We start from the raw sequence: 16,577 nt of genomic DNA, 5'->3' as shown, positions 1-16,577 counted from the left end.
GCTTTGTCTACAACAGAAGCACTTTACTGGTCTAGGAATACCAGTAGATTACAGGGGGAAAGGGCGGATGGGGTGCGGATGGAGCCTGTGCCAGCAAAGCTGTGCTCTGTATGATATCGTAAAGCCACCCCCACGAGCGAAACAAGCGATATCGGTCCTGGCACCGTTTGCCATTATAACTGGATGTCCACAGCACAGCCCTGTCAGCCAGGGATCACACCTCCCCACAAGGGCAGTGGGTATAATAGGCCAGGGGAGGCTAAAGCCTTCCCAAACAGGATGCAGGGCACCCCCCTTTGGAGCTACCCCACTGCCTGGCTGCCTTTGGAGCATTGCCCCTGAAAGGGCCCTGGCCCATGGCCCTGCCCACACTCCACCCTGAGACCCCACTCCTGCATTCCCCCATGACCCCCCTACCCACACTGCTCCTCTTCCTGCCCAGCCTCTTACCCCATGGCCCCTCCACCCACCACTCATGCTTCTCCACCCCTTTCTCCTGTGGCCCCCTCACCTGCCTTTTGTGACTCTTCACCACTTCCCCCACATTCCCCACCTGCCTCTCGCTTCTCTGTCCCTTCCCCGGCACCCCCCACCCCTGCCTCTCACACCTCTCTGTCCCTTCCCCCACATCCCCACCTCTTTCACCATGCCCCACTACCTGCTTCTCGCGCTTCTCCACCCCGTCCCCTGATCCCCCCGCCACCCTCCTGCAACTCTTCACCCCTGGAGAGGCAGAGAGACACCGGTGACAGGACGGGGGCCCTTGGGTGAGGGGGCAGAGCAGCACGGGTGGCAGGACCCCTCGGGTGGAGAGTTGTGGGTGGTGGGAGCAGGGCCTGGGGTGGAGTGGGGGTGGCGTATAGGCAGGGCCTCAGGCTGTGGTAGGCTGAGCAGGGCTGGGCTCGGGGGGGCAGGGGTCGTGGCCACAGTCCAGGTGCTGGTGGCCCCTCCCATCTCTCGGGAGCTTCCAGCTCTCAGGCTTAGCCTCCCCAAATGTGGGAGTCACTTACCACCCATGCCTCCCCACCTAGGTGGCAACTCCGTGGGTGCTCCGGGGCTGGTGCACCCATGGAAAAAAATCGTGGATGCTCAGCGCCCACCAGCAGCTCCCCGGTCAGCGCCCCCCCGCCCCCCCCGTGCCTCCCGCTTGCTGGGGTCAGCTGCTCAGCGGCGTGCCGGAGGGGCTGCGGGGAGGGAGTGGCGCAGGGACAGGAAGAGGCAGGGGGAGGGGGAAGAATAGGGTGGGAAGAGATGTGGCGGGGTGGAGCGGGGTGGGACGAGGCAGGGCAGGAGTGGGGATTGGTGGGGGTGGAGCATGGGGCACGGCAGGGGTCGAGCAACCCAGGGAACTCGGGAACTCGGCGCCTCTGTCTCCCCACGCGCCTGGCTGACGTAGCTACGCCAACAGGCGTCTGTGGTGTAGATCTGCTCTTACTGCCCTGCCAAGGAAATATGACCAGAGGCCCTGATCCTGCAGACACCTATCTTCACTGCTGCGCATTGTGCCCTGGAAATCGACAGTAATTCCGGCACCCAGGGTACAGAGACTTATGCACGTACTGAGCGTTCGTCTCGTTGTCCTGTTGAAGTCAGTGGCTCTCTACAGGGTTACAGCAAACTGCCCGTTTGGGATTGGGGTCAAAGTAGATTAATTAGAGTGCCTATAATGAAAGCTGACCTTGAGATCCATAGCCTTGAGAAACAAAGCTCTTGATAGGCTTTCATTTACTTATCTAGTTCTTTCCCTTTTTTTTCAAGGTGATCTCCAAGAAGAAATTAGTAAGTTATAACCTCCTCTAAAGCAATGGTTTGTATGGAGTCGCATCCTAGGCTGTGCCTACACTGGCAATTGAGCGACAAAACTTTTGTGTTCAGAGGTGTTAACCCCCTTCCCCCCCAAAAGACAAAAGTTTTGCCATGACAAGTGCCAGTGTGAACAGAACGTTGTTGGCAGAAGCACTCTCCTGCCAACAAAGCGAAGGCTGCTCATTGGGGGTGGGAGTCTTTTGTCGGCAAAAGAGCCAACAAACAGCGGCTACGCTGCCCGACTTTTAGCGACAGGGCTTTGCCGACAGTCGTGGCGCTAAAAGCTGCGTAGTGTAGACAAAGCCCTCGTAGGCACTGTAGGCTTCAGTCACCGGTAGGGAAATGACATGACACCCCAGGCTTGGTGAATAAATGTAGAGTCTGGGATTTTCAAAAGATCCCAAGGCAGTTAGGCACCCACTTTCCACTGAATGTCAATGAAACTTGGGTCCCTTACACACTTAACCTGCTTGGAAAATCCAAGCCCAAATCAACTCTTTGGAACAGCGTCTGTCTTTATTCTGTGTTTGTACAGCACCTACCACAACGGGGTCTTGACCCAGGGCTGGAGCTCCTCTGAACTACCCAATGCAAATAATAAATAACTAATAGAAGTGCTGGCTCCTATTTTCAGCTGTGGCCAGAGGAGGACATAAAAGAACGGCTCCCTGACTCTGGGACCAGTCCTGCAGACCGAGCACGGACATAATCTGTGTCACTCTGGTCATTTTCCAGCCCCAGGACACCTTCTTCCCCAGAGGCTGCTGAGGGGGTGGTTCAGAAGTTGTGTACACCAGCTCTGGGCCTGCTAGGGACTCCATCACACCAGGGAAGCCTTCAGCGTGGGCCATCCAATCGCTTTTTAGTCTAGACGTCAAAAGGGCCCACAAAGTAGCAGAAAATCCAGCCCCCTGCCTCAACCACGTCATTATTAATTATTGTTATAAAAACACTAGAATGTGTTGCCCAAGTTGTAATCTTCGGCATAAGGCGTACAGCTTGGCTGGGGTGGTTTTTTGTTTTGTTTTTTTGAGGGGGGATTGTAAATTCACTGAAATATGTTTTTCAGGGTACTGAAACTATTTGCAAATTTGGGTTGAATTCACTGAATTATTTCAACTGAAAACACTTAAGAATTCAGAAATGGTAAAATGGTTTCTTTCAAAAATGTGAATTCAAATCAATATTTCATTTAGAGAGTGTCAATTTGAATCAATATTTTGTTTCAAAATAGCCATTCAGATTGATATTCCAAACATTTTGTTCACCCAAACTGTTTTGTTTTTTTCATTTCTCATTTTGTGAAGGAAAAAACAAACTGAAACAACAAAAGTGTGTGTGTGGGGGGGGCAATGTTCAGTTTGGCCACCAAACAGAAAAATCAACAATTCACTGATCTACACCGCTGCTGACAGCTCTGATTCTATTAACCAGAAAAGTAGAAAACAAGCCATAGCCTCAAATTGTTAGTAAAGTATTAGTGATTTCAAGGCCTAGTTTTCATTCCTTCTGTGTGCAGAACTCCCAGAGTAGTGAACAGGAGTTTGGGATGCACAAAAAATGGAAAAAAGATCAGTAACAAGTGAGCAGACAAAACCGCCTTGCACCCATCAAACCGGTAACCCTTCCAAAATAATTTTCAGAGCCCAGCCCCACACAGGATCACACATATGAATAATGCTCTTCCGGTGCATAAAGATTTGCAAAATTGGTCACAACTAACACAGGTCTGACTGTAACCTGAGGGTGCCTACTGGGAGACATATACGGTAATAAGAAAGAATAATTTTGTGCTTGTAATGAAAACGGTCTTTCATATCTGTAGGCACCTGGGCAGGATCACGGCATTTGTATTTATTTTTATCTGTTTTGCTTTTTCTTCTTTCCTTAGGGAGATTGCAGGCAGAAATCGGTAAGTTAGCTTTTTCCTCGTATTCCCTTTTGTACATAGTCATCTCATATGAAGAATTTTAACTCTATTCTCCAGCACAATCCCCCTCCCTCCCCAAGGTTCACTATGCACTAAGGTCACCAAAAGGCAATGGGAGAAACATGAAAAGAACAGAAATAAAGGTTTCCAATAGAAACTCTGATGCTGTTTTATTGTTTGCTGTAGCATCCAAGTGATTATAGGCCGAGGCCCCAATTCAACGTAGAACCTAAGCAAGTGTTTATCTTGAAACACAGGCTTAAGTGCTTTCCTGAATTGGGGCCATAACATAATAGCGTTGTGGCAGACAAGGGACCGTCTAAACCTATTAGGGTGGCATTATCAAAAACACCCAGGACTGGCCTAAATTTGCTCGTACTGAAGTCAATGGTGAAACTCCCACTAACTTCAGTGCGAACAGAGCTAGGAAAATACTACCCTTAATCTTTATAGTAAAAGCAACAGCACGAATAAAGACCAAGAGAACTGTAGAAATGCAGAACTGGAAGGGACCTCAAGAGGTCTTCTAGTCCTGCCACTTCCCCCCATCCTGCCTTGGTACATGTGGGTGAAGCATACATAGACCATCCCTGAAGGTGCCTGTCTGATCTGTTCTTAAAAACCTCCAGTGATAGAGATTTCACAGCCTCCCTAGCTAGAGAAGCAAATAAATATTGAAGGTTCAAGTCATATCAACAAACTATTCCCATTTTAGGATTTGATCCTGCAGTCTTTGCACTCTTGATTGCTAGTGAAGCCAACAGGAGATTAGGGTCTGTGAAGCAGAATTGGCCTGAATCCTACAAATAATTCAGAGCTCTAAACCTTTGAAAGGATCGATCTGTATGTGTAGTGAATCCAGAAGCGTAAAGCAACATGAAAGAAAAATGTTAGTGCTGATGATCTTGATACTGGGAATTAATGTAAAAATGAAAAAAAAATCCTTGAAATTTTTATTCACTGCAAGTTCCTAAATAATTTAAATGAAAATATAAATTAATGATATCATTTGTATTTGTTTTTGTTTTATTTTAGGGAAAAACCTTGAAAATATCAGTAAGTTCTATTTTTCTTCTAATGAAATATCTAACGTGAAGTTTTAGGCAGTAAAGAAGAATCCCATGTAATAACAATTGAACCCAGATATTGCAAAGACATAAGCCAATATGTAACTTTATGCAATTCAGTGGGACTCTTACATGTGAATAAGTGTTTGCAGGGTCAGGCCTAAATCTGGATGCACTCAGATAAAATATTACAAGCTTCCAATTATTTATGTGGATTTCTTTCTCTCTCTTTTTAGGTGAACTCCAAGAAGAAATTAGTAAGTTATATTTCCCCCAGTTGAAACTTTTTTGTAGGGTGTTACTTTCCGTTATAACATAATTTTCTTTTTCTACCCTCAAAGCTCCTGCAGCTTTAGATTAGACATACAGTGAACGCTCTGATGTAAAAAGGCAATGTGAGAACATGTTTAAGTGACTAGAAGTCAGGGTAGTGATTCAGCCCTGGTCTACACGTGGGGCGGGGGGGGGGAGGGGATCAATCTGAGTTACGCAACTTCAGCTATGTGAATAACGGAGCTGAAGTCGACGTACTTAGATCTACCCACCGCGGCCTCTCCACGGCGGTGAGTCGACGGCTGCCGCTCGCGGTGCTGGAGTTCCGGAGTCGACGGGAGAGCGCTCGGGGGTCGATTTATCGTGCCTAGGCTAGACGCGATAAATCGGTCGCTGCCCGCCGATCCAGCGGGTAGTGTAGACATACCCTCAGCATGCTGACTGAGAGCGGCCGCAGCAGAAGATGGAGAGGACTCAATAATGGCTCCCTGGCCAGTTCAACACAGACCCCAGCCTTACTGTCGAGTAGCCTAGAGGGGTGGAATTTTTTAACCAATTTTATTTTTAGGGGGGAAAAGCGGAAATTCAGTGACATCAAAATGTTTTGAGAATTCATGTTGAATTTGCCAAATTGTTTTGGTGTAAAAAATCTGAAGCGATTGAAATGTTTTGGTTTCACGTTTTCAAAATGAAACATGAGTTTTTGATTCAAAATTACTTTTGTTTTGAGAATTCCTTTATTTTATTTTTTTTAAGAAAATGCTTGAAATCAGAGCAAGGCGTTTCACTTCAGGTCAAATAAAGAATCTTGGTCACCCTGGAACTAATTTTTTACTAACCTTTTCAGTCACTGAGAATAACTAAATAAAAAATCTTAGCTGTAGCTCACGAAAGCTCATGCTCAAATAAATTGGTTAGTCTCTAAGGTGCCACAAGTCCTCCTTTTCTTTTTTTAAAAAATCTTTGTGGTTCAACCTGAAATGCGCCCTCCCCGCCAACTATTTGGAATTGCAGAGATCTGAGAAACCTGTTATTCGCCCAGCTTCCGATTACAGCAGCCTCTGGGCTATTCTAATCCATACCACCTGGCTGCAGGTGCTCTACGGCTTCTCGCCAGCAGATGTTACCAGCAGGCCGTGCTTTCTAGCCACCCCCCTTCTGACTTGCTGCGTGGCCCCATTGTGGTGGGCTGCAGGGTGGCTGTGCAGAAGCTGGCCATGCTAGTTCAAAGCCTGTTAGGGACTTGCCCATGCTGGGGAAGACATCAGCCGCTTCCTGGCCCCTTTGAGCAACTCACATGACAGGTTTCAGAGTAGCAGCCGTGTTAGTCGGTATTCACAAAAAGAAAAGGAGTACTTGTGGTGTCCAGTTTGCAAATTAATTCCAATTGAGCAGTCTCTCGTTGGAGTCTGTTTTTGAAGTTTTTTTGTTGTAATATTGCGACTTTCAATCTGTAATCAAGTGACCAGAGAGATTGAAGTGTTCTCAGACTGGTTTTTGAATGTTATAATTCTTGACGTCTGATTTGTGTCCATTTATTCTTTTACGTAGAGACTGTCCAGTTAGACCAGTGTACATGGCAGAGGGGCATTGCTGGCACATGATGGCATATATCACATTGGTAGATGTGCAGGTGAACGAGCCTCTGATCGTGTGGCTGATGTGATTAGGCCCTGTGATGGTGTCCCCTGAATAGATATGTGGGCACAGTTGGCAACGGGCTTTGTTGCAAGGATAGGTTCCTGGGTGAGTGGTTCTGTTCTGTGGTGTGTGGTTGCTGGTGAGTATTTGCTTCAGGTTGGGGGGCTGTCTGTAAGCAAGGGCTGGCCTGTCTCCCAAGATCTGTGAGAGTGATGGGTCGTCCTTCAGGATAGGTTGTAGATCCTTGATGATGCGATGGAGAGGTTTTAGTTGGGGGCTGAAGGGGATGGCTAGTAGCGTTCTGTTATTTTCTTTGTTAGGCCTGTCCTGTAGTAGGTGACTTCTGGGTACTCTTCTGGCTCTGTCAATCTGTTTCTTCACTTCAGTGGGTGGTATGTAGTTGTAAGAACACTTGATAGAGATCTTGTAGGTGTTTGTCTCTGTCTGAGGGGTTGGAGCAAATGTGGTTGTATCTTAGGGCTTGGCTGTAGACAATGGATCGTGTGCTGTGGTCTGGATGAAAGCTGGAGGCATGTAGGTAGATATAGCAGTCAGTAGGTTTCCGGTATAGGGTGGCAACTGTGGTGACAGAAGGAGGGGAAAGCATATAATGGAGAGATGTGCCATATTAGAAGAAAGTTAAACCAATCCATATTAAGGATAAGGAAAGTAGACATGACATGAAGGTCTAGATTGCATGATAAATGTCTCCCCTACCTCAGCCATATCAGCATTAGCCCCCAGATGCTATGATATTGTTATTTGGAATACTGTGTCCAGGATGTGGACAAATTGGAGAGAGTCCAGCGGAGGGCAACAAAAATGATTAGGGGGCTGGGGCACGTGACTTACAAGGAGCAGCTGAGGGAACTGGGGTTATTTAGTCTGCAGAAGAGAAGAATGAGGGGGGATTTGATAGCAGCCTTCAACTGCCTGAAGGCGGGTTCCAAAGAGGATGGAGCTCGGCTGTTCTCAGTGGTGGCAGAAGTGGCTACACCTTGGACGAGAGAGAGGAACTCTGGTGACAGAAGGAGGGGAAAGGATATAATGGAGAGATGTGCCGTATTAGAAGAAAGTTAAACCAATCCATATCAAGGATAAGGAAAGTAGAAAGTCTAAAGACTGAGTTATAGAACCGAATGAATATTAACTGTTCATGTGGTGTTAGCCGTTACCATTTTAGGGCTTACTCTTGCAACCTCTGTACGCCTCAGGCTCCCAGAAGCAGAACTGGGCCCCACTTCTAGACAAGGTTCAAACCTGTAAACCTTTGAATTTTTAGTTTCACTTGTAACCAGAAAATCCACAATATGGATAGAAATGTAATTAATGATTATCTGGACACTAGGAATCAATATAAAATGGAGAAAAAATATTTAAATCTTTGTTCATTGAAAAAACTCTTAAATAGTTTGTATTTATTTCTGTTTGCTTTATTTTAGGGGCACATCTTGAAAATATCAGTAAGTTCAATTTTTCTCCCAGTCTAACCTCTCATATGAAGTTGTACACGGTTAAATTGTTGTTGTTTTTAATTAAAGGAATAATGTCAATTTGAAAATCAAATGGACTAACTTTGGCCACAATTCAGAGGGCACAGCAGATCAGTCATTTGCAGGATTGGGGTCTCTGTAATAAATCATTGTCTACAAAATGGTATGTCAGAATAAAAACCAGACTTTGATAATAATGTTAAGGTCTGACCTTTCATTTCTTGGATGCACACCACTCCCAGTGCAATCAAAGGGTACTGGGCCGTGAGGAATAGTAATCAAAATATTCTGAATTTTGATTTTCCATCATCATCATTTTTATTTCCAATGACCAAAAAGGGGCGGGGAAAATGTCAACCAAATTGTCACTTACCCTCCCCCCACAAACGCAAGCTATTTTCCCACCAGCTCTAACAATTAATAATCAGACCTAAAGACACCTTGCTCTGCAAAACTGTAAATCTTTAAAAAATTATATTGGAGCTCTGAGCCAACACGTTCTTAAACTTATGCTTCATTTTCAGCACACAGGTGGCCTTGTTGAAGTCAATGGGAGTGCTCACATGCTTAAAATTACTTACGAGCCTCACTCTTTGTATCATCAGTGCCTAAGAGTCCAAGCCTGCAAATACTTACATGCATGAGTAACTTTATGCATTTGCCTGAGTGCTGGTCAGATTGGGTGTTTATAATGCATTGTTGACCTGTAATCTTAGCTCCTGATCCTGAGTTTGGAGCCATGTGAGTGAACTGTTGAATTCAGCCCCCTGATTTCAGTGTAGATTCAGGTCTTTAGAATACCACGGGAAGGTAGATATTAATAGTAATGAACAGCCATGATCCTTCTGCATTATACAACCCACTGGTGAATGTGTTACAGGCCTGCCTGCGTACTGCTCTACATACAATATGAGTCCGCTACAGACCCTTGCTAAATCTACAGCAATTTGGTCTTTTTGTTAGCTCTGGAGGTCCCCAGTTAAATCCCTGGTGCATCAAACAGGATGGTGGCCATCACACTTGCATATGGTTAACTTTAAGTATGTGATTACTTCCAATGAAATAATTCAAGGCCTATGTACGTGAGCTGAATGACTATAATGAAAAGTGATCTTTAAATTTCCAAACAGTCTAAGAGAATTTTTAATTGCCTTTTCCTTTTCTTTTTATTTAAGGTGAACTGAAAGAAAAAATTAGTAAGTGATATTTTCTCATTTTTGTATGGATTGCATCTTCTCGTGACATTTTCCATCTACTTTTCTCCACAGACAGGAACTGCAGGCTGAATTCAACCACACAACAAATGATTTGTCACCAAGAAAGATTGTGAGATAGTGATTAAAACTAAGGGTATTGAATAGATATGCTGGTCCAGATTCTCAGCCACCTAATGAAACAGTGTGACATACATTCTGAGTTTTGACAAGCTCTAGTCTGGAGTTTTATAGTACTTCCTTATGGAAGCACAGAAATGTATTGAAACACTGCGAGTACCAACTCCAGCACACACACGCAGGCCTTGACTTTGTACTAAAGTCCTAGATCAGATACAACAAGATAATAACATACAAAACAACAATTTAACACTAAAATAAAGATACAGCACTATCTGTAGGTAAGGAGTTTGTCTACAGTGATCATCACATTACATAAATTCACTGCCTACAACCCCTGTCCCACGCTGTGTAGTGGTTGTGTATAGGATGTGGCCTTTAACCCCACTTAGGGCTAGAATAATTGACACTGGAAGATTTCAGAGGTGCCTTCTCCGTGGTTTGGAAGGGAATCGTTTCCCAAAGACTGATTAAAAAGTCTTGGCCTGAGATGGTTTTGATGAAGGGGTCGGGCTTCATTTAATCTTGGGAGAAAAGCTCGTCCACAATGTCTTTATTTCTGATGTTTTAATTATTGTTACTATTATTATTATTTAGGTGGACTGCAAAGAGAACTTGGTAAGCTTTTTCCCCCCTTCTTTTTTCTGTAATGCATCCTTTTTTATTAATCAGATTCAGCTTAACAATGAACTTATTCACATGAGTGCTCACCTTTATTTGATTTGCTTGGTTTCAGAATGGAGAAAAGCCCTAGTTTGTCCAAGTAAGTAAAGTTTGTATTTAGTTAATGTCCAAATTTCACTTCCTTGAGAGATCCTTGCTCCCTTTCTTTGTAGAAATAGTTTAAAACAACACAAAACACAAACAGGAAATAATGCAATAGTTTCTCTGGTTGAAGTTTGAATGGTGAAGGCGGTTCCCCAAGTGAGCTGTAGAGCTGGGGAATCTTCCTTTGGGAACACAGAGAGGAGTGAATTAACATTTTTCTGGATAATACATGCTCAGGTAGTACTTGAATGGTCCTGATGTTATTCTTTGCACATTCATAGGGGAAGGACAGTCCAGTGGCTAGGGTGTTAGCCTAGAATTCTGAAGGCCTCAGTTCAGATCCCGTCTCCTGTGTGACATTGGGCAAATCACTAATTTCTTTTTTGCCAGAAGCTGGGACTGGGTGACAGGGGTGGATCACTGGATGATTCCTGTCTGTTCATTCCCTCTGGGGCACCTGGCACTGGCCACTGTCGGAAGACAGGATACTGGGCTAGATGGACCTTGGGTCTAACCAAGTCTGGCCATTCTTATGGCCATTGCATTACATGTATAAACAGTATATTCCTGACAGTGCGATGCCTCTAACCAGAGAATGGCTAAATCCTTAGTCTCCTCCTAATATATATATATGGATGAACCATAGCCTAGCTCCTTAAGTATATTGTAAAATTAACATCCAGAGCAGAGGGTCAAATTATGTCACTGAATCTAGCAAACTGATTTACATTTTCAGTAATTGTGAATACAGTGGGACAGATGGCTCAGAAATGTCCAGTGTTTCTCAGGACATCGTGCATGATTCACTGAACTTTTTTCATTTCCCTGACTATCTTGCATCTAGTGCTCCTTTCTTTCTGTTCATGCATGAACGCCACGGCCTGCACAGTAAACTGCATGAGCCTCCCTGACAGAGCCAGAGAGACAGGAAAGAAGGGGAGTAAAGGTTATCCTCGGGCGGGGAGGTTAGAAAGAGGAAGAAGGGGGAGGTCAGCATGAAGGAAGAAGAACATTGGAAAAGAATGAAGGAAAGGGAGCCCTGGGGAATGAGGAAGAAAGAAGCAGCTGTTTGAAGGGAAGGGATCAGGTATCAGGGAAAGGCTACGAAGAGGAGAATTAGGAACCTGACTGAGAGAGTCAGGATAGGGGAAGAAAAGGGGAAACATACCTGAAAGAAAATGTATGAGCAAGGAAGTAACAAAGGAAGAGAAGAGAGATCAACAGAACAAAAGCAAGGTGATTCTTAGCCTGCAAACTGATAGGCTAAGTCTGGGCCCAAGGTAGGATTTTTCTATTGAGTTTGACTCAACAAATCACCCACTAGGTTCTCCCTGCCTGCAGACATTTCCTGCAACATGAAAGAAGATTTCTTCCCTTCCACCCAAATCTCCTCCAATCCTCCTCTCCAAGCCCAATTTCCCCCAATCTCCATTTTGGCAATGTCCAAAATGAAATATTATGATTTTTTTATTCAAAAAGACTTTTCATTTCAAATTTCACTTCATTTTTTTTTTCAGGTTTAAAAACCCTCAAAAGTGAAACAAAATGTTTTATTCTGTGTCAAACAATATATGCCATTCAACCCAAAACAACCCCAAACAAACACATTTTAAGATTTTTGGTTGACCCAAAATGATTTTTTTAAATTTATTTTTGGTGTGAACCTAAAAATCAGTTATTTGCACAGTTCTGGGAGAAGAAAACAAAGATGCACAAACGCTTCCCACACGGGTTTCACCTGCTGCTCCATGGGTCTGCTCTTATATACATCCAGTGTTTAACATGTAATGAAAGAGGTTCCAGGGCTCAAGCAGTTTTTTTACATTCATAATTGATGCAGCAAGCCCAGAGGTACCAGGGCTACAAACTGCCAAGCCTAGAGATGCCAGGGCTCAACGCTGGCATGCCCTGGCACAAATTTAAGCACTGAACACATCCCCTTCCCCACACAGACCTCCTTATTCCTGATGTATGATTTGATGGAAATTGTCTGTCCTTTTTTATTGTCAGCCATCCTAGTGATCAGGCTATACTGGGAGCTCTGCCTTCAGGGGAAAAGACTACTTTGTCATTTATTGTTAAAGTTTGATTCTGTGGCAGTCATTTGATGTGCTTAGTGGAGGTGTGTGAATAGCCAATTCTTCAGTTTGCCGGCTGTACTGAAAACAAATACATGCAGGAGAACCTCAGAGTTACAAACACCAGGTTTATGAACTGACAAGTCAACCACAGACCTAATTTGGAACTGGAAGTGCACGATCAGGCAATAAAATAAAATTAAATACAAAAGCTAATACAGTTCAGTGCTGTGTTAAACATAAACTACTAAAAAAGGGGGGGGACAGCAGCATTTTTCTTCTGCACAGTAAAATTTCAGAGCTACATTATGTCAGTTGAACATTGTAAATGTTTGAAAGGACAACCATTACATTTTTCAGAGTTACGAAAAACCTCCATTCTTGGGGTGTTCGTAACTCTGAAGTTCTACTGTAAATAAAATGAAAAATCTTTTCAGGGTGGCTCAAAATGATTTTTTTTTTAAAGAAATTGGACAAACTGAAAAGTTGAAAAAATCTGGTTGAATGAAACAAATCTTTTGGCCAGAAATGGCTGATTAATCTATAAAGGTTTAAAACATCTTTTAAAATAAAATTGAAGCTAATTTCAAAAAGAAAAATCTTTCTGAACCAAAAAGTCAAACTGTTTTGTTTCAAAAATGTGAAAAAGCAGTGTGTCAACTTTTTCAGAGTTTTTTCCCTACCAAAAGAATTCTCTGAATTTTACACAAATTCGTGAAATCTTTCAGTCAGTCCAAATCTACATTTTTCAGAAAAAAAAAAATTCCCCCAGCTTCAGTGCTTAGATTGCCAAAGAGAATAAACCATATTAACTACTTTCAAATTTAAACTTTAATCCCCTACATTTTGATGCTGGACACTGGTCTTCATATAGGGTTGTCCTGCTGACTGCTGTGTTGTTGATTGTTTGTTTGTTTCAGCTTTATTTATATAATATTAAGAGCCAGACCTCATCAGCCAATTTTGAAGCTAATATAAGTATTGTAACCGTGGCAAAAATGGGCTATTAAAGGAAACTCAGCTGGGACCTTATCTATAGAGTGAGTTTCACTGGTCCACATTGCTACCATGAACAAACTTTGATAGCTGCACAGATTTCATGACAGCCATGAAATTCTGACTCATTCACAACAAGCATTATCTATACTAACACTGAAACGGGGCGTTGGCCTTATCCTTTGCCATGCCAGGACCTCACACAAGGTGAGAATTCTCAGTCAGATCTAGCTTTGGGATGGGAGATGGCCTACATTTAATTTCAAATGGAAAAAGTGATACCACCTTCTCAATCCCTCTTCATTCCACCTGGATGCCAAGCTAGAGACACCTGAATCAGCTGTGGGCCACCTATGTCTTCTGTAGTTGAGGATGCAAGTGAGCTTCCCTTATAAGCCCTGCTTTCCCTCCAAACCGCATACACAGGAATATCACTAACAATAATCAGAACATGATTGTTAGGGGAACATGGCTTGCAAATTCAACCCATGCATTTGAAGAGTCAAGTAACTCCCAGCTGAGATGACCCCAGAGCCACTGAGCATAGGAAGGTGATGGTAAGGTCAGCTCTGCAGTGGCCACTGCAGTGTAGGGTAGCCAAAGGACAGCTGCTTCCCCAACTTTTTACCTTGGAAGTGAGCTACGTCTACACTGGCACTACTCTGCAGTGACTTACATCGAATGAGAACTGGAGTAACATCCATGGATGGTTAAAGGATAGAGAGTGTGGGGGTGTGGTGGATAGGAGAGAAGTTTCCTCTCCTCTGCTGAAACAGATGATCTCCTCCTTCCTCCTTAGATAATGTCATGAGGAGACCTGGGTGAAAAATGGATATTTCAGTTCATTGGCAATTTCAAAAAATTGAAGACAAATTTGTTTTGGGTCCGACCAGCAATGAAAATTTGTAGAGAGTTAAAAAAATTATTTAAACAAAATGTTTTATTTTGAGCATTTATAAAGTTTTTTTGCTTTTTTAAAAATAAGATTAAGGGAAATTTTGAAATGAAAAATTGTTCCCAACCAAAAAAATCAAAATGTTTAATTTTTAAAATATCAAAACAAAATATTCTGATTTTTTTTTTGAATATTTTTATTTCTCTTAAACAAACAATTTGGCCAAACTGACGTGGATTTGGAAAATGTTTGTGTTATTGAATCTGAATTTTTCACCAACAAAAGTTTTGGCCTAACAATGTCACCGACTCTAGTTGTGAGAGCGGCCCATTGTGTTTCAATCTACTTTAAGCACTGTTTGTGCTAAACTATCTCTCTGCTTCTTCAGCCTGTCCTAATTCCCTTTTCTTGTGGATCACCTCCCTCTAGTAGAGATGGCCTCTTGGCTGTTATCCCTTTCTACCTGGCCTTGATTATTCCCCATGGAACTTAAGTTAGGGGTATATCAAATCATGTTATGGTGTGATCTGACTTTAAATATTAGGAAGGAGGAGCACAGCAGGGGTTCTGTCCGTGAGAAAGAAATGGGAATAAAATCCCCAGCATTCCTGGGTCTCTGGTCCCAGGGACAGGCATCTGCAGGAGAGGAAAGAGTCTGCATCTCAGGCCTGGCTCAGATGACCTTTTGCTCTTGTCACGGACCTGTTCCTGCTCGGGTTTGTGACTCTGCCCTGCACTCTGATGAGATCTTGGAGCTCCTCCCCATTCAGAGCTGGGCAAATCCTGGAGGAAGGAGCTGGGGCAGATCAAACCTTGCCCCAGAGATGAGCTCTGTCCAGGGTGATGGATCCTTCTTCCTAAAACTGATGGGCGGGGGGGGGGGGCACGAGGCCCCACCCCCCTCCATGGCCCTGCCCCTGCCCCGTCTCTTCCTCCGGAGGCCCTGCCCCCTTGGCCAAGCCAGAAGCTGGGACCTGGGATGGGGGGCAGTGTGAGAGCAGCCCCTGGCCCATGTCCCCGTCCCCTGGGTCCCCACCAAGGCAGGAGGAGGCTCTGCAGCTCCCCACAGTTGCCTGCGTGGCTCTGACCCTGACCCAGATCCAGCTTCCAGCCTGGCCTGGGGACAGGGCCTGGGGGGCCAAAGAGCTGCAACCGGGCCATGGTAAGCGACAGCCGGGCAGCTGCTGCGAAGAGCCACGGACCCTCCATCAGCCTTGGATGGGGGGTCATCTGGGGGGCAGGGCCATGGGAGGGTCCACAACTCCCCACAGCTGCAGAGGTTCCCCAGGTCGGGCTCCAGCTTCTGGCCTGGCCAGGAGGCGGCCCTTTGGGGGGAGGAGAAGGGGCAGGGGGCCAGGACGTGGGGAGTGGGGGGGCCAGGCCCGTGGGGTGTGGGAGGGCCATTCCCGCATTCCTGCACCGCTGGCTCTGCCTTTCGCGTCCTGATTCTCCCTCTCTCCACTGCAGCGAATGTGACCATGGATCCAAACACAGCAAACGCCCAGCTCGTTGTGTCTGAGGATCGGAAAAGCGTGAGGCGTGGAATTGCACGGCAGGAGGTGCCGGACAATCCAGAGAGATTCCATTCTTTCTGTTTGCTGGGCTGCGAGAGGTTCACCTCGGGGAAACGTTACTGGGAGGTGGAGGTGGGAGATGGGGGATTTTGGGCTGTGGGTGTCGCCAGAGAGTCTATGAGGAGGAAGGGAGGGATCAGATTTAACCCTGAGCAGGGGATCTGGGCTGTGGAGCGGTGTGGGGATCAGTACCGGGCTCTCACCTCCCCTGAGACTCCCATGCCCCTGAGCGAGAGGCCTAAGAAGATTGGGGTTTATCTGGACTATGAAGCGGAGTGGGTGGCATTTTATGATACTGGTAATGAGACCCTGATCTTTACTTTCACGTCAGCGTCTTTCACTGGGGAGACAATCCTTCCCTTCTTCTGGTGGGGATTGGCGTCCTGCTCAAAATCTGCCCCTGAGGCCTGGAGATGGGGAGGTGGAGTCAGGGGTAGCAGTATCCCACTGGGGTTCCCTCTGGTTGTGGACCAGAAATGGACTGAACTGGTCATTGTCCCAGGGACAGCTCAGATGGGTTACAACACACTGCTATGGCTCTAGAGAGGGGGATGGGGGAGACAGAGGAGATGGGGGTTGAAGGGAGCATAGGCACCGACTCTGTGGGTGCTGCAGGGCTGGAGCACCCATGGGGAAAAATTAGTGGGTGCTCTGCACCCACCAGCAGCCAAGCTCCCATCCCTGCCCCCCCACCTCCTCCTCCTCCCCCTCCCCTGAGCACG

At 45.2% G+C, this 16,577-nt stretch overlaps 1 protein-coding gene across 1 annotated transcript in view; it reads left to right on the top strand.

The window, feature by feature from the left end:
- LOC102941466 (butyrophilin subfamily 1 member A1) overlaps window positions 1–16,402 on the top strand; it is a 37,709-nt gene extending 21,307 nt beyond the window's left edge. The window contains 10 exon segments of the mRNA XM_027827181.3: window positions 1,759–1,779; window positions 3,698–3,718; window positions 4,772–4,792; window positions 5,040–5,060; window positions 8,160–8,180; window positions 9,386–9,406; window positions 10,142–10,162; window positions 10,281–10,307; window positions 15,749–16,222; window positions 16,225–16,402. Of these exon segments, the coding sequence (XP_027682982.2) occupies window positions 1,759–1,779; window positions 3,698–3,718; window positions 4,772–4,792; window positions 5,040–5,060; window positions 8,160–8,180; window positions 9,386–9,406; window positions 10,142–10,162; window positions 10,281–10,307; window positions 15,749–16,222; window positions 16,225–16,259 (683 nt within the window). The 3' untranslated portion in view covers window positions 16,260–16,402.
- Window positions 16,403–16,577: the final 175 nt, after the last annotated feature.

Source organism: Chelonia mydas, chromosome 11, assembly GCF_015237465.2.
Source record: "Chelonia mydas isolate rCheMyd1 chromosome 11, rCheMyd1.pri.v2, whole genome shotgun sequence".
In the NCBI taxonomy this organism is placed as follows: Eukaryota; Metazoa; Chordata; order Testudines; family Cheloniidae; genus Chelonia; species Chelonia mydas.
This window is presented reverse-complemented; position numbering and strand designations above follow the sequence as displayed.